General features: G+C 37.4%; 1 protein-coding gene across 2 annotated transcripts in view; it reads left to right on the top strand.

Annotated features, from left to right (window-relative positions):
• The window catches only part of STK3 (serine/threonine kinase 3), a 134244-nt gene that overhangs the window by 57173 nt on the left and 54482 nt on the right, over positions 1–22589 (top strand). For both annotated transcript variants that reach the window (XM_086465236.1, XM_086465235.1), the window contains 3 exons: positions 8742–8879; positions 11415–11540; positions 19467–19659. In XM_086465236.1, the coding sequence (XP_086321362.1) occupies positions 8742–8879; positions 11415–11540; positions 19467–19659 (457 nt within the window). The remainder of the gene's footprint in view (positions 1–8741; positions 8880–11414; positions 11541–19466; positions 19660–22589) is intronic.

Here is a 22589-nt window from a genome sequence, read left to right as displayed (position 1 = left end):
AAAACTTCTGGGGAGTCTGTTTGGATCTATCACCTCAGGGTGGGAAAGAGATGGCTTTTAAATTAGTACATTTCAATGTGAGAAATCTAGGTGTGCAGAAAAAAAAGTAGGTTTTAGCTTCAGTTCTGTGGTGTTGGTCAAAATGTAATTCAAGCAGTTGTGTTCTGTAGCCACTGTATGACCTACCCAGCAGCAATCAGCATCCTGCCCCCCCCCCCCCCCCCTTTTTTTTTTTAAGGTAATTGCCCCATGTTTAGCTTACTGAACAGCATCTGGACTCAGTAAAAAGTAAGTGACCTGCATTGAATTAGTGTAATCGTAATGCAAACAGAACATCTCATAGTTTTGGTCTTATACAGGAAAAGAGAAAAGTTGGAGAGATTTTTCAGTTTGATAAATAAAACTGAAGATCTGGGGAGCCAACTTTGGCTTGGAGTTCATTTTACCTTTTTACTGTCTTCTTTTAAAAGATAATAACTGGAGTTTGAATTTTGTCTGTATGTTTTCTCTTTGGAACATTTTCATTTCTGGAAGAATCTTCTTTAGGATGTATGTCATGCCACTTATTAAATCATGACTAGTTATTAGTAATTCCAGTTTCATCAGACACAATACCATTTCAGAAAGATAGGCTAGCTAGATCAAAAAGAAACTATCTGGAATTTGGTATGTTGTTTTACCTCTGTCATTTGGTAGGACTACTTTTGAATGCCATTATGTAGTTCATATGTTTTGCTTTCTGTTTCAGAAAGCAATGGTTACACCTACCAAGATAAAAAGTGCCATGAAGAACTGAAGTATCAGTTCTGGGGATGTATTTGAATTTTATTTTTTTTAAATGTAAGACTAGTGTCATTACGTAACTAATACTGTGCCTTGGTTATACTTTTGTCTTCATTTGGTCACTCAAATGTCCAGATTCTACTTTGTGATGCCTCCCACTGCTTGTGTCTGAGTCATGGCCTATGGAGTAGAAAAAAATGTTAGTTGCTCTGGTAACTACATTTCCTTATTGGAAAGGATGTAGATAACCTTTACAGTGATCTGGCAATGAAATTACCAGGCTACAATGTAAATGATATTTTTATGAAGCTATTAGGGAGAACATTGGAAATACTAGCTAGGCAAGGTCAGTAATACTGTTCTCTGTACATACGTGGTAGCGAGGAAAGCAGTGCTGTTGAGTCTTCTGTTCTCTCAGTACCTTGGGTGTCAGTGGAGCAGAGACAGGAGAAGTAGTTTTCCTTCTTGAAGGCAGACAGGGCTTTTTATCTTTGGATAGAACAGGTGATGACTTATGACAGGTGAAGAAACCGAAATAAAACAAACAAAAAACTCTGGATACATTGGTAAATTTGTGGTAGGACAGCATGCTGAGGTGATATTTCTGGGAAAAGGATTGGAGGTAATAAATATTTTTATTACTTACCTGAGAAAAGGGTTTGATAATGAACAGACATATGAAGATGACACAATTCTTTTAGATGAGTTAGCAGGGGAACTTGCACTTTGTCTTGCTAATTGGATAACAGCCAGTACAATAAATTCTGCCTTTTAAATATCCTAATGCAAGTTTGTCTCAGGATATAGTAAAACATTAAAGTTATGATATGTGATGTGATTTAAAAATAAGTTGCATAAGTGAGTGTGTTTTAAAACCAGTAAAAAAAATCCCCAAACTGAACGAACTTATGGCATTACAGTGCTGACTTCTTCAAGATGTTGTTACAGAACAAATTATCTGTAATACTCTTTTGAAATATAAAGCAATTTTTAAAAAGAAAGCACCATGGAATATCTCAAGTTGGAAGGGACCCATAAGGGTCATCAAGTCTGACTCCCACCTTTAGTAGAAAGAGTAAGTTCAGAGGTGAATCTTGAGGCACGGTTCTGTTGCGTGACGGTGCTAACAAAGCAAGGGTTGATTCTTTTCTGTAGGCTTACAATTGCACTTACTATTGCAAAATGTTTGAGATTCGTATCTTTACATTCTTGACCTATTGTAACGCTGTCAAAATGTTATGAACTTACTAGCAATGAAAAATATACAGGCCAATATAAGTAGCTTATCTTTCAGTAACCCATCTTTGCTGTTAATCATGTGATTATTCTTTCCATTATGTATTTCTTCTCTGTGTTTATTACTTTATTACTTTACATCTTAAGTGAATCATACTTTGCTTTGAACAGCAAAGGTCATCATTCCAAAGGGAAGCTTGTGACAGTGAACGGCTGCTAAACCACTGGTAACAGTTATGGAGTTTGATTTTTTTTTTTTTTTTTTTCTTTTCCCCTGTTCTGGTGGTTGGGGTGGTTTTTTTTGTTTGTTTGGTGTTTTTTGGTTTGTTTTTTTTTTTTTCTCCTAATATTAGTATGTGAGGTGTCTGTCATTTTATCCTAAATTAATTTGAATGTTATTTTTACTGTGTGTAGCGTTGTGTATGTGACTTAATCAGTGGTTACTACTAAAGAACTATTGAGGTGAGCACAATAGAATTGCATGTTAAATGTCACATCTATTTCCCTTCATTAGGGTTAAAAAACCAGTATCAATTATTGTTTGTCCAGAAGTGCTCCAGACTAAATCTCCACTTACCCCTTACCGTATTTAAGCCTGTGCTGATAATTCTAGCTGTGCTTTGCTGGAAGCTTGTGAGGCAGGTGAGAGTAACAGCACGGCGCACTTGTTCTGTTGCTCAGTTGGATGAACAGTTGTTGCTAACTCTCAGTGGAGAAAGTGCCTATTTGGTTGAACAGTGATAGGAATCTTTAAGTTTTTGTTTAATGTTGAAAATGTAATTTTATTGCCAGGAGTAGCTGTTTTTAATATTTGATACTATCAGTTTTTTCAAATTTTTTAATTTTATGAAAGGGGAAAACTGTTTCCTTTCTGTTCTGATGATCTGGCTTTCAGAATAATGTAATCGCTGGCTTAGTTTTTGTGGTTTGTGGTTTTCTTCTTTTTTCCTTTTTTTTTTTTTTTTTTCAGATGGCATTTCCAGACATTTTTCTTTTGATAATTCATTCTTAAAGTCAACTGAAAAACAAGTAACGTTAATGAACATATTTTCCCCCCTAAATTGGTAACATCATCTTCAATATTTTAGCTTAAATCAAAAATGTGTTTTAGCTAAGATACAGGAGAAGCAGTTGGTTGGCTAGATCAGTCTGCAGTGCTTATTCACAGAACATATCTTCAGTAAATGCTTTTTATGACACACAGTTTCAAAAAAGTGTTAGTGGTAAATTAAGAGGATGAAACTTATTTGACAACTTTTGTGGTTTTTGTAGTCTTTAATTCAGGGTAAATTGTTCCACTGTTCCTGTGCAAAATTGAAATGAATGCTCTGTTTTAGTGTGTTTCTTCAAGCCGCTTCACTATTATAAGTGTGTGAGGTATGAGATAGATAGTGAAAACGAAGAAACTAGCACTGCACGGGCTGCTGTATGCACAAGTTTTGATTTGAGTGGTTCCTTCTTGATCTCTGTAGTTTTTGTTGCTCTTGTCGCTGAGGTTAGTAAAGAGCTACACTTAGGCACCTCCCACCTCCCCCACCCCCCCCCCCCCACCCCCACCCCCCCCCCCCCCCCCCCCCCGGAAGATATAATTGGATGAGTGAAAACTGGTGTGTGACTGAGAAGCCACTTTTCTTTCCAAAAAGAGAGTAAAAATCGGTATTGGATGCTTCAACAGAAGTAATATTTCACCCAGAAAGATAATTAAGCTTTTCAAACATTTTGAATCTCCCATTCAGATGCCATTTAGGGGTTTTATCGAACTCGAGGCAGGGAGGACTGAGAATCTCCTTGGATCAGGTATCTGATAGATGTCTGTTGGAACCAGACCTGTTTAATTCTGCACAGAAAGTGTGAGCGCGCTAGAAGAGCTTCATCAACTTCTGCGTTTGCAGATGGGAGCTGGAAGCTGGTGATTTTTAGGGTGCTTCTAACTAAATTTATTATTTACGCTAAAGCAGACCATAAACCAACTTCCTTGTTTTTAAACACTCGAGATGATGTTCAGTAACTTTGTTTTTAACTGTCACTGTTGTAACAATTTTGTAGTTCTGAAAAAACAAAACAAAACCAAACCAACCAAACAAAAAACCCTTGCAAAGAACCAATCAACCAAAAAATGCTCAACAAAGCAAAGCCAATGTGGAACCTGCTAGTATCTCATCCTTCTTGTTGGTGCTGGTGTTTCATTTCCACACATCTGTTGAATTGTGTAATTAGATAATCAGTGGTATTTCAATAGCCTTTTTGAAGGCTATTCAAGAACGGAGGGAAGTTCTAGGACATGTATCACAAAGAGAAATATGTGTCTTTCAGTTGATTCTTTGTTTCTAAAGTTAATAAAATTTTAAAGCATTCAGTATTTAACCCACCCAGCCTTAAATAGGATTTGTGCTTTAAAATATGTCACAGAGTTTAAATGTATTTTGGAGTTTTTCTTCAGTAGACTGATAACTAAGTAGTATAATTGTGGCGTCAAAAACTATGGAGTCACAAACTGCTTGTGGATGTCTTGTATCCTTACTGTCTTTATAAAAAAAATTCTTTCTGCAGATTCTAGCAGTGGAGCTTCACAGCATGAAAATTATAAAATTGCCACAATATAAAAATCTTTGCTCTCTCCTTCAGTAGCATTCATGATAGTGGGCAAATAATAACAGTAAAAGTTATACTTTTGGTTTCCTGCTATTTATTACAAGTCATTTATTTCAACTAAGCAATAGAGATAGGTTATTCAAGGAGCTAAAACCCAAAAGACATAGTAGCTCTAGCAAATTACAGTTGATCATTCAATGTGTTTGTGGGCTGTGTGAAATACAGATGTATTACCCTGGCTGACAGGAAGAATGAGCTGCAGGGATTTTCAGATTAGGAGATCTCAAATGCTGGTGTATCAGGGTCTCATTTTACTTTTGGCTTTTCCTAATCACAGAATGGTGGGGGTTAGAAGGGACCTCTGGAGATCATCTAGTCCAGCTCCCCTGCTAATTCATCATCATCACCATAATTACATTTTCAACCAGTAAAGTTGTCCATAAAAGAACCTTCAGAAAAAAAAATGTTTTCAGCCTGAACTTCATTTAGAATGCTAGGCCCTTTAAGAATAATAATAAAAAGAAAATCAGGTACTAACTTGCGCAGTTCTGCTCTCATTTAAGACCTGGTCCTCAGTCCAGTATTCAGCTTACCTGTAACTGGTGGTTATTGGGCAGGTAAGTGCTTCCAGTTGACAGTTATGGTAGAAACTGTTGTTAGATTGTCTAGTGCCCAATTCAGAAGTGGCCACTGAAAGCTGCCCTGGATGATGTACCTTCCCCCTGTCTTTTGTCACGTATATACTGTAATCTGCCTTGGATTCTGGTGTCACTGCAGGGTGTAGGACTTGCCTCAGAGCAGTGTGCGAAAGATGACTCAAAGTAGAGTGGGCTCAAGGTTCAGAGGTGGAAGGGCCAGTTCAGGACAAATTTGGAATGGACTATATTACAGACAGGTGAAGACAAACACTGATTAAGCTGTCATGGTCCCTCAGGCCTGAGTTCTGACATCTTGCAGCTTTGAGGGTTTTTTTTTAAAGGATGATTGAATGGTTAAAGCTGGAGACTAAGTCATATGATCTGACACCTTGGCTATATATTTGATGTGTTGCTTGAGTGAGACTTGCCACTGTCTCAGATATGTGAGGAAATGTGGAAGTTGATGTTGAAGTTGGGAGAAGAGAAGAATTAGCCCCAGCACTTCCATAGTATATCAGAGCCTGCCCCCTCTGTTGAACAATTTCCTCCTAACATTTCCTGCAGTTGTTACTGCCAGTTCAGCCCATGTAATTGGGTGGGTGGTAGCTTATATTTGGGTTTTCTTTTAAGCAACAGTTGCCTGGTACTGGCTGTATGAGCATTTCCATCAGCCCTACTGTGAAAGCTGAACTAATACCAATAGCTGTGGGAAACTTCTAGAGAAAATTACAAGTGCAGTGGAGGCAAAAAAATTACTACAAATAATAGTAGTAGGGAGAACACAGGGACTGGAGAAATGTAGGGTGAAATGAAAGAAGCATGAAAAACCCAAGTCTCTTAGGTTTCTTGCTTCCCTTGGTACTCATGGAACAGCTTAGTTTTGTTTGAAAATGGGACAGAGTTCTTTTAGGGTAGAAGAGATGTATTTGACAAGAAGTGGAAGCAAAAATAAGGAGTAAGTTCCTGTCAGATAAACGTTTTGATTTTATTCCTGGAGATTTGGGACTAGCTTTAATTCTCCAGTGATTGCTTTGCAAGCTTCTTGGAAGGAAACAAAAGTAGTTGGAAGCTAAATCATAGACTATTTTGAAAGAGAGAGGGAGCTTAACTTTTATGCAGAGAAATATGCAAGCCAAAATGAGGAAGTAGAGGGGGAAGATGGAATTGAAAACCAGCATTTCAGGCTAGTTAACGAAAGGGAATGCTGAGAGGTGAGGAGGAGCTACATGCTAGCAAGTGCATGGCATAATTAACAAGTTGGGCTAAACATTTGGAATAAGTAGTTTCTCTATTTTCTTGTATTACAAAAATGCATCTAACTTTTTTTTTTCAGCTAACACAGCTCATTTCACGTATCAAGATTTAAAAGAGCCTACAGTTTAAGCATTAAATAAATATGTATGTTTTTGAAGTAGGTATTTTCAACAAACATGCAAAGCCTAAAGGTGGATTTAGGACCCTAACTCTAGCTCTTTAATATCTCCTTTTGTGACTTTTATTGCCTGCCATAAAAGAATGATTCATGAATTCCCTCTTTCTTCTCATTGTCCTTTGTGAATTATGAAGTCCCTTCTTTGCTGTGGTTCTTAACTGCTGTGTAGTTAATGAAAATAGTTGGCAAAGGCAAATAGTTTTCCCAGAACACTGGAGCTGAGTAGGACTCTGAAATGAAGTTTTGCTTACCTGCGGAGAGACAGGTCGATGTTTATTATCAAACAGGAGGTATACATTTTGACACCACATAAACAGAAGTTACTAGTCTTCCCTCACAGCTGTGTGTTTGCAATAGCTACTGCAGAGCTAGCTGTTAAGTGTAGCTAAAGATAAGATTAAAAGTCATCAGTTCAAAGTTCAGAAGAGATCATTACTTTCAAGGACAGAAACAGCTGAACTGGTTAGCCACTGCTTTATACCAGAAGCACTTTACTTGTACTGACAATCGTGTATAACATGTGAAGTGGGTAAGACCAATTACAGGGTAATAGTGCCAGGTTTCCTATCTGAGTTCATGTACTTGTTTGGCTCGGCAGCCCACTGAAAATATAAAGCTCTTGTAGCATACATCCTTTATTAAACAAAATGCCCAGGTGTCTTGTAATTGTCGTATTGGGCAGATGATGAGTGACCTTTGTAAATGTGTAAGTATTCGAATTAAAGAAAACTATTCAGTACTCAAATAATTTTTCATTAAAATTATAGTAAAGCATTTTTGCATTGTTTCGCATGGGTTCTTCAGTGCATGAGAAGAATTTTAGAATGAGGGCTTGAGCAAGTTAAACCAATTTTCAAGGCCAGTCAGACTTCTTAAGACGTTACAGATAAAATCTCTCAAAGTTCACTCTCCCTTCTCCCCGTGTTTCAAACACAAGCTGAAGCTTCTGGTGCCTCTACTGTGTTAACAGTGAGCACAATCTCTCATTTCTGTTTTTTTCTGCTTCTATGAGTATGTATTTCTGCCTGTGCTTGTAGAAAAACAAATGAAGACCTCTTATTCCCTTTTCAGTTTGGAAAATGTGGTTGAATTGAACCTGGGTTTAGGAGAAAATAACTTATTTCTGTCGATAGACCTGGCTCTGAATAGTGTGTTACTGTCATGTGTAAATCTTAAGCAATGATACTGAATGCATTTGAGTTACTACATACAGAAGTTCAAAATTTCCCATTATTTTCCAGTATTCTCTGAGAACTGTACTGCTCTTTTTTCCCCCTAGAAGTGTAAATCTATAATTAGAGGAAAACTTGGAAAAAAGTCATAAAGAAAATAGCACAAGATATATAATCTTAAGTAAGATAAACAGGTTTTTATATAGCATGAATTTTTTTCCTAGTTGAAAAGTCTGTCTGCATATGGTTCTCGACAGTGTGAATTTTCTGTTATATAGGTAAAATGTTGCCTTTTCAATTTCAAGTAAATTCTTACTGCTAGTAGACAAGTTACTTGATTATTTTATTTTTGTCATCTTTTAGTGTTGTCATAGGTCTTTTGGCCTATGTTTCTAAATCTTATTAGGAAAAGCAAGTTTTAAAACTACATGTGAAGAATCCTGAATGTGAAAGGAAATAGTAATCCTGCCACGTTTCCTAAACAATTCTCCTATAAAACTAAATGCAGTTGAGAGGAGAAGGTGAACGTGGCTTTGCACAGCAACTTTATGTGGCTGTTAAAACAAACTGTGCTGTCGTTTGTACTAAGAATTTCTGAAAGAATGAAATCATCTCTCGAGATTGATAAACAGCAATAGATAAAATAGCGAGTGATGCGCTCAATGGGGTACAGTTTAAATAGAGAAAAATCTAATAGGAAGTACATTAGTATCAGATGGATTTATTTCCTGAATCTTGACCTGAGTGGAAATCCTAGCTTACTTAAAATTTGTTTTCCAGATTCTTAGCCTGATAAGAAAGGTGGATAAAGCAATTTATTTACATGGCTTCAGAGCTATGATGATGTGTTTTGTTTAAACTTGCTATTGTTGTTTGATTTTTATCTAGGCTATTTTTATGATTCCTACAAATCCCCCTCCAACCTTCCGGAAGCCAGAGCTCTGGTCTGATGAATTCACAGATTTTGTGAAGAAATGCTTAGTGAAAAATCCTGAACAAAGAGCTACAGCAACACAGCTGCTACAGGTCAGTATTTAAGTTACTGAGGAAATGCAAGTTTTATGGCTTTTTCCCTCCAGTGTCAAACCAGAACTGTTGTGAAAATTTCTAAGGGCAAACTCATTTTAACTATCATCATGCCTTATTTCTTTTCCACCTTGTGGTCTTTTCTCTATCAACTCCTGTATCTCTACCCCCATTTTATTTCTCCTTCGCTGCTTCTAAAAGTTAACTGCTCTTTATATAGTTTAGGGCTGGTTCTTGCTGTTAAAATTGGATCCTTGCTTTGTGGTTAGAGGCTCTCAATAGATCTCAGGATTTAGGGAAGTGTTAAGTAAAGGAATTGAGCCTGGGTTACCCCTCAGTGTGGACCACCCAAGGAGTAGACTCCATCTTTCTTTCTGGTCATGTCAAATTAAGCAGACAGGTTGCTCTGTGTCCTGGAAGGGTCTGATGCAGATGGACAGTATAACGACTTTGTTCTTGGGCTGAGTTATACCAAGTGGCCACTTCTAAATTCGAGCCACAGTTGGTGGTGTGGACCCATGGAGCCAGGGCAGGGTGTGCCAGGCTTTCGCCCACTCGCTCACCTGAGCTTCTAGTGACTGCAGAAATTTAACAGTTGCATCTTTTTTGGTACTGAGATAGAAATAAAGCAGAGAAATTTCAAAGAACTACAAAAATCAAACAGGAGGGACTGACCTATCGAGAAAGATTTAGTCCTTGTGAAATGGTTGTAATTTTACAGGGGCCACACGTTTTAGTGCATGGGAGGGGGGAGAGAAAATGCAAAGAAGGCTTTCTCCTTTGGCCCGGTATTTGTGTTATCCACGGCCTTCAGGGCTGTCATAATAAGCCTATAAGTAACTAAGGAAAAGCAAAGAACAAAGGTAGTGAAGGGGGGGGGGGGGGAAGATTTCTAGACAAGTTAGAATAGGCTCCATGGTGATTGAAACAGAAACTAAAATTTTGTGTGAATAAGCTTTGGTAATGAGACAGAAGTGAAAATTTTTGCGAGGTCCTTTGCTCCTTTCACTTTCCTGGTTCCTAGTTCATTGAACTTTGGGATAATTTAATGTTCTTTTATGCTTTTCTCTGCTATTGGTAAATATTAATCTTAATTTTCTTTGTTTGTCAGTCTACCTAAGAATCTGATCTTCTAAAATTTAATCTACAAGACAGTCATGCTAGATTTATTCTATCTCTAGCTAGCAATAGTCTCTTTTAAAGTTTAAATTCCAGTGACCTCCACTACGAGGAGAACATAAAAATTTTGCAAAGTAGTTTCCAGTAACGGATCATCAAACTCATAAGTCATGTAATGAATATTTTATTTTCCACACTGTCAGAACACCAAAATGTAGACTGCAAGGAAAGTAAAAATGGGAAGTTGCAGATTTTTGTATGATTTATGAATCAGTGCTTGAGACCTTAAAGATTTGAAGTTCTTATGATTAGCTGAATACTGGCAGCTGGATAGAAGAGACTTGCATTAATGTGTGCAAGTAAGAAGGAGAAAAAAAAAAAAAAAAAAAACCCACAAAAAACACCCCCAAAACCAAACCAAAAAAATCCCCCAAACAAAACTTCAGTGTTCCTCTTTCCATGTGCTTACTGACCAAAAAATGAAATACTGTCGAGCATAGTGTGTTGCCTTTTCTCCCAGATGGAATTTGGAGCACGTGTGATGGAGCTGGAAGTGCTGTGGGTGTATGTGAGTGGGAATGAAAGTACTGCTTGTGTGGAAAGATCATGGAGGAAAAAGGAGAGGAATTGAATTAATATTTCAAGGGAGAAGATAGGTAATAGGCGAAGGACACTAGGCTTCATCAGTTCTGTTCTTCTTGGAACAATTTTTAATATGTAATAATACATTTCTGACGAGCTTAGAGTTATGTTTTGCCTAAATTGTATTTGCATATAATGATGCAAAAATCAGAATTTTTCTAACGGCAGGTGTTTACTAGACAGCAGAATCAATGTAAATGGTATTGTGCACATGTTGCCTTAAAGGAAGAAGTGATGTTTTAAATGGCCTTGAATTAAAAATTAATCTTCCTGATAAAAGTAAGGTATTTTTGTTTGTTCCACATTTTGTTGTCATAGTTCAAGAAATTTTTTATGACATATAAAGTACAGGTTGTCTGAAGTAGGCAGCCATAGTTGCTCTGCTTACAGCCACTAATTTATGCTGTCAGTTTGTTAAGATTAATTAAATTCTGTAACTGAATATCTGAAAAAGTTTGTTTTTCTCTGTCAGACAATCACCACTCTATTTGCTGCTTACTGCATGTTTCCTTTTGAAAATTATATACTTAACTGTAAGATGGTTGTTACATGATTACATTTCCCAAGGCTTCCTGCTATTAAAAATAAAGTAAAATTTTAGTTATGAAGCAGCTAAAAGATATTATGTGTTGTGTTAGTGTAGATTTTAATTATTGTGTAATGTGAAATACTATTTATCACTAAAATCTCTAGTGTTGAATAATACTTGTAATTACATCTGAAGTGTAACTATTGTAATGGTGTTAAACAAGTTAATGATTTTTTTTTTCTTAGCATACATTTATTAAGAATGCCAAGCCAGTTTCAATTTTAAGGGACCTGATCACTGAAGCTATGGAGATAAAGGCAAAGCGACATGAGGAGCAGCAGAGGGAACTAGAAGAGGAGGAAGAAAATTCAGTGTGTACCTTTTTTTTTCTATAGCTATCTGTACTTTATACTAAGATGCTGGTTTCCCTCTGCTTCCTGTACTTGCATTCGAATACTTTTCTTTACCAGGTTTCTACCTGTTTTTTAGCCTATAAGGACTGAGTATTCCACTATTATTTATGATGAGTAATGCTGCTGTGAATAATGCTGTATGAGGCAGCTTTCAGCACTATTCTGTGAGATGTCCTAGTAAAATGTTTTTCTAAGTGGGAAAAGAAACCGTGTCAACTTCAGCTGTTCAGACTAACATAACGGTTTTGTTGGGGTTTTTTGGGGGGATTTTTTTGTTGGCTTTTTTTAAGATTCCACTTTCATACATGGGCTTCTAGACAAGTGGTTTAATTTTCGATTCAGGACACTTAGCTTTTTTTTTTTGTAAAGTCTAATATGACACACAGTAAGTAGTGATTACAATATGGTTTGAATCAAGTTGTGCCTATAAAGTGAAAATTGTGACAACATTTCATTCTTCAGATGGTGTTGTCAGCATATGTTTGAGGAGAGAAGCAGGTCGTGTGATAAATATGTTGTATTTAGAATTGTTTGGCAATGTTAGGAATAAGTCAGTGTTCCTAGCGTTATTACTCTCCCTACATGATTTATTTTAGGGCAGTCTTGTGCAATGCAGCAGTATGTGCTTCAAAGAAGTGTATTGCCACACGTACAATGAGAACCAAGGTCATTCAGGAATAACACACAAAAATGGGGACTGGAATGTTAGTAGAAATCTTACAGCTTTGAGCAAACGGAAAAGAGCAGTGCAGTAATGCAGTCTGTCATATCCCAAATTGCAGAATGCTTGTTATGTGTTAGTGTTGGATGATGAACACTATATAAGAATACTTTTCAAGCAGATTTTGTGAAGTGTTTTGTATCATGACAGACAGTATGGTCTATGGCTGGATGTTTTTCTGTTCTAAGAGTATGTTCTGAGAGTACTGATAGCTTGTGTTTGTAAAGATGGTTTGCTCTGGATTGTATTTGTGTAGTCAGTAATAAAACAGGCAGGGAAGGTTGGGATTATTTTTTTACATTAGGAAATCTTGCCTATGTGGAGATGTGTGACTTGACACGCAGAGCTGATGCTTGTGATGATGTATTGAATAGTTGATCTCTGAACAGAGACTGACTTACCAACATAAAAACCTAATGTCTTTACTAGCATGCTTTCCTCTCTACTTTTGCCTTCTGAACTGTAGACCTCAAACATTTGAGTGTTGTTGATGTCTTTTGTATTAACCCAAAATTAGGTGTGACATGTGATTACTTAGTCTGAGGTTCTGATGGGGAATTGGATTGCCAGGCATGGATGAAACAATCCATACCAGGTCAGCATGTGGTGTACACCTTCACTCACCCACTACTGGGTGGGAGGGTACAACCCAAGTTTGGTCCACCTCAAGCAAAGAAGAGTTTAGCAACTCCTCATGCGTCTTGCATGGGTACAAAAGTCAGAATGTAACACTGCTTTTTTTTTTTTTTTTTTCCTCCCCTCCCTGCCCCAGATTAGTCAGTGTTTAGTATAAGGGAACCTCAAATCCAGGACTGGGGTAGGAATCTGTTATTTCTGTTAACGCTGCAGTAGATGGGAGTTTTTCTATGTGGTGCAGACAGGGAACGGGTGTTATGAGTTAAAAAGACAGTGAGACTGTGCTTGTCACTAAGCCTAAAAGATCGGTGCCCCAAATCTGAAAATAACAGAAGTATCTTTGGTTAGCAAGGCTGAGAGCAGAATCACAGAATGGTTGAGGTTGGAAGGGACCCTTGGAGGTCATCTGGAGGTGACCCCCCTACTCAAGAAGGGCTTCTTAAAGCCAATTGCCTAGGACCATGGCTGAGAGGTCCGGTAGTAGACTAGGCCACACAAATAGTCTGCAGTCAAATTCACTGTGGGCTAAGGTAAGTCAAGCTGTGGTGTATTTGCTACAGACTTGTGTGTGTTTGAAGCATCAGTAATTCAGAGGATGTGTTTGCAGTACCATGGTAAGGTGACTGAGTGTTTTAACTGTAGTTCTCCAGCAAAGGCCAGCTTTGTTTATGGCAGAGAAAATGGATATTTTTTGAAAACAGTTTGTGTCATTCTTGTAAACTTCAGTGGGCGGAGGAATAGGTTAGCTATTGGCCGCCTTGGCCACCTGGGCACGCTGCTGGCTCATGTTCAGTCGACCAACACTCCCAGGTCCTTTTCTGCCAGGCAGCTTTCCAGCCCCTCATCCCCAAGCCTGTAGCGCTGCATGGGGTTGTTGTGACCCAAGTGCAGGACCCGGCACTTGGCCTTGTTGAACCCCATACAACTGCCCTTGGCCTATTGATGCAGCCTGCCCAGACCCCTCTGCAGAGCCTTCCTACCCTCAGGCAGATCAACACTCCTGCCTGATTTGATGTTATCTGCAAACTTACTTAAGGTGCACTTGGTCCCCTTGTCCAGATCAATGGCAGAGATATTAAACAGAACTGGCCCCAGTACCTGAGCCCCGGGGGACACCACTTGTGTCCAGGCCACCTAGCACATCAATTTTGGAAAATAACACCTCAAAAGTGGATTTTTCCCAAAAATATTGCTGTGAAGTCCTTATTGTAGAAGTGCAAAGGCAGACTCAAACCTGGAGAAATGCATATTTAATAACACCTAAAAGCAAGAGCAAATATTGGTGTTAGACTTAAGTCTATCAATGTTAAAGGTCTCTCTTGGGCAGTGAATTGAGTCCGCATACTATTGAAAAAGGTTGGTTTCAGTTAACCTGTTGGGGTCTTGAATTTATTGATCTAAACCCTCCCAAGAATTTCCTATGTAAAGCATGAGCAATTGTGCTCCTTAATCACTGGTGCATGTTTTGGGACCCATCAAGAAGAAAGGTGTAAAATATGTTAACTATGATCTTCCTTTTGTTAGGAAACCAGATTTAACCCTAACAGTTACGTTTGAATAAGTTTTTATAGCTTTAATTGCCTTTTAAAGCGATATATGTATTGTAGTGGGCACTCAGGTCCTAAATGACCTAAAATTGATTCTTATTTTTCATTTTTATCACTGTCTGTGAACATTTTATAGTCTGGGAAGTTGTAAATAGTGATGTAAATATTTTTTGCTGTTGAAAACTTTGTATTCTACAGCTGTAAATAAATGGCCAGGTTGAATGAAGTCTTCATGGCTGTATCCTTCCAGAGAGATAAAGTATCATTACAAATAGTGCACTCCTGAATTGATTTTATGCCTGTTAGGAGAGCTGCTTGTATGATGAGAACGCCTTCTGACAAACTGGCATGTTTTGATAGGTGCTGAGGTAATTGTACAGATTTTTTTAATTAAGCAAAATTTGCAAGTGGTGTATTCTACAGAAGGTTAATCCCAATATCAAAGTTTAAATGTTAGTTTAGGCATTACTAAACATGACCACTCTTTTCTCTCGTGCATTTTTTGAAGTGTGATGTGAATTGGATGCTGAGGCTGGGCAGCTGTATTATGGGAATGTAAAGTAACTCGTTGCCTGGCAGCTCACAGGAAACATGTCTAAATATTTATTTCTGTGGATCTTTAAAGGAATGAGCTAATAAGCAGCTCCTTCTATATGTTTTCTTTTACATTTTAATGCCTGTATTATGTGAGGAATGCTTAATTTATTCAAACAAGGAACTACTACTTCAATACTCCATTGTTGTTTTTCTTAGATACTTAGTGATTGACAGCTATCAACAACTTAGCCAGCCATCAGTAATCAATTTATGTAGGCTTATTTATTCATTCATACAAATGTTTCTTTCATTCATCATATGTTAATTATGAGAAGTTTGCACTTGTCTTTTGAGACCTTAAGAAATAATTGCTATAATTATTCCTTTATATTTTTACGATATTTATATAGTTATTTTAAAGGAACTAGTGAATCATTTGAGTTATTCTGTATTTTAAATCTGATACACTAGGCTGTATTTTTGAAGGCTTTTATATTTACTTTCATGCATCTTTCATGTGTTTGTATGTACATGATATATCTGTTTATCTATCTATACATATACGTAACTTTGCATGACAGTGTTAAAACTACCTGGTTTTGTAGTGTTTTTCCTTTAAGCCAAAGAACACGACATATGTGCTAACTAAATTTGATTGCAGTCCTTTAAGTATCCTGAAGTCAGAAATATGTAAAGATGACTTTGTTGTGTGAAATATAGCTACCCATGGGGCATAAACAGCTTTTTAAGAGCATGTTGTTAAAATCCACAGCAATTTAGAGCCAGTAAAGAAAGACTAAAGATAGGGAGGCAATTGTGCACAGTGAGTCGTCGTTACTAGGTATATCAATTAGAAGGAGGGAGAAAACAACCTTAAATGCTGTTTTGTGAAGTATGTCTAGGGAGTTTGATGGCATTTGAGTGCGTGCTGAAAGTTTTTACCTGTCTTGCTGATTGGTCTAAGCTTAAATATGTGCTCAGTATGAAGCGTGTACTTGGGTTGTATCTGGGCTTTGTACATGTTAGGAACTTTTACAAATCCTTCTTCTTGACCAAGCTGCATTATGTGTTTATGTAGCTACTACGGTGCTTTTACAGAAAGATAGCTGTGAGTACAGCCACGTTTTTCAAAGGTGATGATGAGGTGTTAATAGTAAATGAAATTATTTTACAGGATACTAAATTTTGCCAGCATGTAAATCTTCCTTTAATGTATTGCAGCCTAGTTAGCTGTCTTTGGTGCCCTCTAGTGTTCTTTTTACGTGCACAAACCATAGTTAAAGAGATTTTAAAGGCAAGGTGCCATATTTACTTGTCTTGTTTAGAAACTTTTTTCTTTATTGGTCCTTTTTTCCTATGGATGTTAAAATTGCAACAGAAAAAAATCCATCAATCCTTATCACTTCGGGTCATTTGCTGCTATCATGATGTAGACTCAGGTATTATGTGCAAGGCCATCTTTTTCTAAGAAAACTTCTTGTGTGATGATGAGATCTTTTGTGTTACAAGCATGTTGTGAAGTCTGGTGTGTAGTTTCCGGTGAAGTCTTTTTGATTTTGCTATGCTTATAATCCAAGTCTCTATGATTGCATTTTCATGCTTTAAGGAAATGGTTTTGTTAATCTTCTAACTTGTTTTGATAGATAAGGAGATCCAAAGAGTTGGTCCCATAGGGTTCTGGGGTGTTATTTGTACTTGCTTTACATCATAATGTTGTTCAGAGTTTCTGTAGTTTATTGTCACTTCTGTAGCATTTCAAGAGATGTTAGAGTTCTCACTCGTGCTCTTTCTGTTGCTCTACAGTGGTGTGTCAGAAGCCCCTGTCAAATACAAGTTTGCTGCTTATTACTTGTACACAAGAGAAGACCAGACAGTTTAATTCCAGAGTTAGCTGGTTTTATTGCTTGATTCTTGGATCTGTTTTCATAAACAGTATGAGAACATGACACTTCAGCTTTAATACCTTATATTTTTTTCCTGGTTAAAATTGAGATTGTGTTTGTTTTTATTTAATCAGTGAGTTTACGTTTTTTAACAACAGGTCAGAAGTTCTGCATCAATATTTACGGACTGTAAAACATGAATCAGAATTTGTACGAAGGAATCACTTTCATCTCTTGTGTAAACGTGCACTTAAATAACTTGGATCCACTGGATATTTTTAAAAAGTTACTTTTTCAGATCCAGTATAGTCTACTGCTGTATTAGCTAAATCTGGTATTTGTGAGAAATACTGGAATGATAGTTCTGGAAGAAATCTGGCTTAACCCACAAAATTAATTATTCTGGGGCACACACAGGCCCACAAAAAGTTTTATATTGCGCGCTCTCAGTGCATCATTCCTGATCTAGGGAAAACACTATTGATCAAAATAGTCCTATACTTCCCTTTTTGGGGCAACTGTCCTGTTAGTGCTGAGGTGGGCTTTTGTGATCCTTAGTCCTCTAGGGTACTAGAAGATAACTGTTGTCTTTGTCCAGAGACAATAGTAAATAAAGGCTTTTGACACTCTTAGACTGGAAAGTGAAATGCTATTCTTTGGAACAAATCCAGATACTTGATTTGACTGAAGAAATAAAATACCAATTTTTTTAATGTGGCAGAAGATATGGTAAATGGTCACTTAGGACTCCCATTTCATATTTGTTCATATTGTTGTATGAAAAGCCACCACTTTTTTTTTTTCCACTAACTTCTAAAGTAAAACTTTTAAGCTTCAGAAAAACATTTGTTTCATTTCTGATTTCAGTTTTAGTAAGTTTAGGACCATATGCACTGCAAGTGGATATTAATGTTAGTCAAGCAAGTCTGTAAATCAAATGTAACTCAGAGGTTTGCCTGCTTGTATGTTAGAGATGCCACATTTTTAGCGCTTAATAGAAGAAAGAGCAGTGTGTTGTGAGTCAGTATTGTATTGCAGTACTGAAAGAAGCATTTGGAAATAACTTAATTGTTTTGGCACTTTCAAAATGCAAGGCAAAAAGGTATTTGTGGACTTTACTTTCTGAGTACCTTTACTGGAAAGGGAAAAATACGATTTGTAGAAAATACTGGGCTTAGTAAGAACATTGCGGGGAGTGGTGGCGAGTAAAGAAGATTAAAGTTGCCACCAGGAGGAGCAGTACCAAAATATTCTCATTTATTTGCTGGCACAGTCGTCTAATGCTGTAGCTGTAAACTGTCTGTATGTTTGGGAATGTCATAATTTTTTTAAGGGTAGGGTAGTGTTTTAGAATGGAACTAAAAAACGCAAAAAGTATGCAAATGAAGAACTTTAATATTTTTACAAATTATAATCTGGAAAATAATTATTCTTTTGACATTTGAAATGCTAATCACAGATTTAGGTCTGTATCCTGCTTTCAGTGTTTTATGCTGTTAGCCAGACTCTCTGAATCAAAATTAAATCTATTTTTGTGTCTCTTAGTTGAGTTGTAATAGAAGAATTTTCAGGAGCTGGTGTATTGGTATTAGTACTAACTGTATCTGCTTAGACCAGCCGTTACAGAAAGAGCGGGTGATGTAGCTGGCTCATGCACATATGTCTGTGCTAGAGGCAAATTGTCTGTTGTGTCAGGGGAGAACAGGAAAGGAAAGGAATGAGTTCAGTGAGAAATAAAGTGCCACACCTTGTAGGGTTTTGAGGCTTGGGTTTATTTTTTCGGTCCCATTGGTGTTTTCAGATACTGGTATTCCATATGAATTTTATAATTCATTGACTGGATTGTCATTAGTTCTGTTTCACATTCATGGCCCGTTAATGTCAGTGATTAAAAATGCTTCTATATCTCTTCACGGTACTAGCTTAGTGGTTAAGTATGTGCTCTACAGATATTTTTCTACATAGTGTCAACAAGTTATTTTGCTCTTGTGACAGAGGTTTTTAAAGATAACTAAATACTTAAAGTAAGCCAAGTTGATTTTTTCTGTTTCTGAGGTGGACTTCCAAAACTATTTTGGAGGCTTGTTTAATAGCTAAATCGAATGGGAGTCTGTCATCTGGGTGCTGTGTGTAATGTAAGATGCTGGGCATGATACTTAGTTAAGGGTGATCAGCACTAATCCTTAGTGAAAGTCCATTGCAGAACAACCAAATCACTTTCTATAAGTGGTACTGGTTTTGGAACCCAGGGAGGTATAGTGGGTCATGAAAATCACTGAGATATTCAAAGCAGGATGCTGATGTGAAGTGGGTCTGTGGGCCACACTTCAGTTACATCCACCCTGCCATACATCTGTGAGAAAGAAGGAAGTTTTTATTCTTTCTCTATATGGAACATTTTTTATTTTGTAATTTTTTAAAGTTTTAAATCTGGGAGTCTAGCAGTACGACTAGATCATGTGGAGATATAAAACTAGGGAATAAACATCTAAATGGTTGCTTCTTAACTTTGTTTTTTTTTTAAATAATCTGCTGCATTCTGGCAAATGTTTCTCCATAGGATGAAGATGAGCTGGACTCTCACACCATGGTGAAGACCAGTTCAGAGAGTGCTGGTACCATGAGGGCCACAAGCACAATGAGTGAAGGCGCTCAGACAATGATTGAACACAACAGTACTATGTTAGAATCGGACTTGGGGACCATGGTAATAAATAGCGATGACGATGAAGAGGAAGATGGGACCATGAAAAGTATGTTGTTAATTTACTTTCCTTTTATTTTGATGATGTAATATGTTTTCTCATACTGCATGAGAATGTTGTCTCATCAGTGGCTTTTAAGTGTCAAGTTCTGTGGTTAAAACAAGGGGAGAGAGGTGTTTGTCTCTAAGCTTTTTCTGTAATTTGTGGAGAAAAAGGTGACTATAGTGGGAGATTCAAAGGAGAAGCCTGGTTTTGGTACTTTGCTAAGTCTCCATAGAGGACTCTAAAATTAGCCTCCTGTGAATTATCCCTTCTACTGCTTATCTCTTGCGTTTTGCCTTCTGTCCCATATACATTTGTACCAGTTCCTTGGAGCTAAACTGAAGTGGTGTGATTATGTGAGAAGCTGCTTCTTCAGTGTCAGTGGTCCTGGGAACTCATCATGACTCTCCATGGTTTCAGCAATCAGTACACATCTTTCTGCAAAATTGGTTTTTAACTCATGATCAATTAGCAGATTTTTATTTTGTAAGTAGTTATTTGAACATTTGTTGGAGTGTAATTCAGTAATGCTTGGTTTAAGGCAATGATCAAAAGATTGATGCAAGCTAAGTAAAAAGTCCGCATTTACTTTAGTAACGTGTGCGGGAGTATGTAACAAAAAGAAAAAATATTTGCATGTGATTTAAGGTATAAAATTATAAGTTAAACTGAAATACACATAAATACATATTTGTTAAATAGTTAACTTGCATACTTACGTACTGATGTGCTCGTTATTTGGCTGAAGACTACTGCAGAATGAGGCCCACTGAATGTAATAAAATCATTTGCTTGAGTGGGCAGTGTCAATAGATGAATCTAACTCAAGCTGTAGGTGCCTGATTTCATGAGGCACAATGTAATGTTTAACTCCAGGCAAGTGTTTTGAGGGGGGAGGTAATCTCAGGAGGGGAAATCAGTGCCAAATAAATGACTTTGTAGAACACTTTATAGCAAAAGTAAAATTACACCTGATATAATTTGTGCAAGATTGGTTGAAAGTGCCAAGCAGGAATGTTTTCTTTGCAGTTTAATGTACAGCAAATTGGAAGGAAGAAGGGATTTTGCTGATTTTTCTCTTATCTGTGTCCTATTTGTCTGCTATGTTGCTGGAGACATTGCTTTTAAAATGTACTGTTACTTTCAATTTTTAATTGATTTCAGTAACAATCTGTAGTTAGAAAGGGAATTACCTTTCTACACCTTGGCGTTTAGTTAGTATAATTCTTAAATCTTTTCTTCCTTCTTGTCAAACAAGAATATATAATCTTTGAGACAGCAGGTTTCCTTCCCCTACCTCCCCCAGTAGGTCTTGAGACCTGTAACACCAGCAAAGAGAAGGCCGCAGCTGAAGGTAGCCTGATAGCAAGTGATGGTTTTATCATTTAGCTGGCAGGTGACAGGTTTGGTTCCAGCACTTACTCACTGATCTTTCTTGTATTGTGCATTAGACACCCATTGTTTAAAAACTAGAACTAATTCAAGAATGGGTCCTCCACATCGCTCAGCTGAAAATAAGTATGAATCATGTCCACTGTAGCTGGTCCTCCTCTGGTTCTGTGATTCATGTGCTATTGGCTGAAACAGGAGCAATAACAAGTGTCCTAAATAAATGTCACTAGGAAGAGACATACATGTCCTTGCTTTCCCTGAGAGACAGACAAAGATTTTGTGCTTCTTTGTGCTTGGCAAAGACACAAGATTTTGGAGATTGATTGCTTTTTCCAATGTACCTTTACAGGCAAGGTGGGCACTTTCTTAGATGTTTGTGTGATTTGATTATAGTAAATCAGAACAGGTAGCTTAAAAGTGCTTTTTTATACTTCTGAATAATAGAACATTGCAAGCAAGAAGCTTGGAGAAATAAACTTAGTGAACTAGGGAAGAGGGATTTCATTTCTTTCCTAGAGACATGAAATATTTATGACAAACTTTGTTAGTTGCTCTTGTGTTTAGCTTCATGTTTTGTTTCCTTCTGCCTTTTGTTTCCCTGCTTGAGGACAAAATAAGAAACAATAATAAGTTTTTATTTATAAGTACATATGCTTAGAGGCCTCTGGGAGCCATGACAGAAAATAACTAAAACCATATTTTTTTTCACAAATAGGGAATTGTGCCCAGCTAAAATTGGGATTTGGAACAAAAAGAGGCCTGTCATCTTACCCCAACATACAGTATACAGCCTAGCAATAAAATACATCTATGCCTTCTTGCCTGTGCATGCTCTGAGTGGTATGTACCTGGAAGGAGGGAAGAAAATGCAGAATACAGAGAGATGGAAGGACAGACCTTAACTGTAGGAGGTTCAACATGGAGTGGAAAAAAGAGTGGGATTGATGGAAGGTAGTACTACTTCTGTTCAGCTGCCTGGACTGTGCTTATTTTCACACAGAAGCCTTTTTATATCTGAGTTCAGAGACTGGTGTTCAGACCAGCTTCCCTGCGTTCCCTTTGTGGCTTTTCAGCAAGGCTTAGTGTTAGGGCTTTCTGGTGCACCAAGAGTACTTCTGATTGTTCTCCTCTCTCCTTTTCATTAACAGTCCCCCTGCTTCTCTTTTTTTTTTTTTTCCCCTGTTAAATGTATATTTGCTGTCTGCTTTGGGCTGGCAAACAAGATGTCTCTTCTTGCCATTTGGACTTATTCTGAGTTTCTAACTGTTGCTTCAGACTTCAGTGAAGCTTCTAGATAGTTCATGGTTGGTAATGTATATGTTAAAAGAAGAGGACAGTGAACTAATGAGGTGGCATTTGGCAGATAGAATGCAGAAAAGTGGTCGGGTTTTTGTTTTGTAACTTTTTCATAGAATGGTTTAGGTTGGAAGGGACCTCAAAGATCATCTAGTTCCAACCCCCCTGCCATGAGCAGGGATACCTCCCACTAGACCAGGTTGCTCAAGGCTCCATCCAGCCTGGTCTTGAACACTTGTAGGGATGGA

The sequence above is a fragment of the Leptosomus discolor genome, chromosome 5 (genome assembly GCF_034619465.1).
Source record: "Leptosomus discolor isolate bLepDis1 chromosome 5, bLepDis1.hap2, whole genome shotgun sequence".
NCBI lineage: Eukaryota > Metazoa > Chordata > Aves > Leptosomiformes > Leptosomidae > Leptosomus > Leptosomus discolor.
This window is presented reverse-complemented; position numbering and strand designations above follow the sequence as displayed.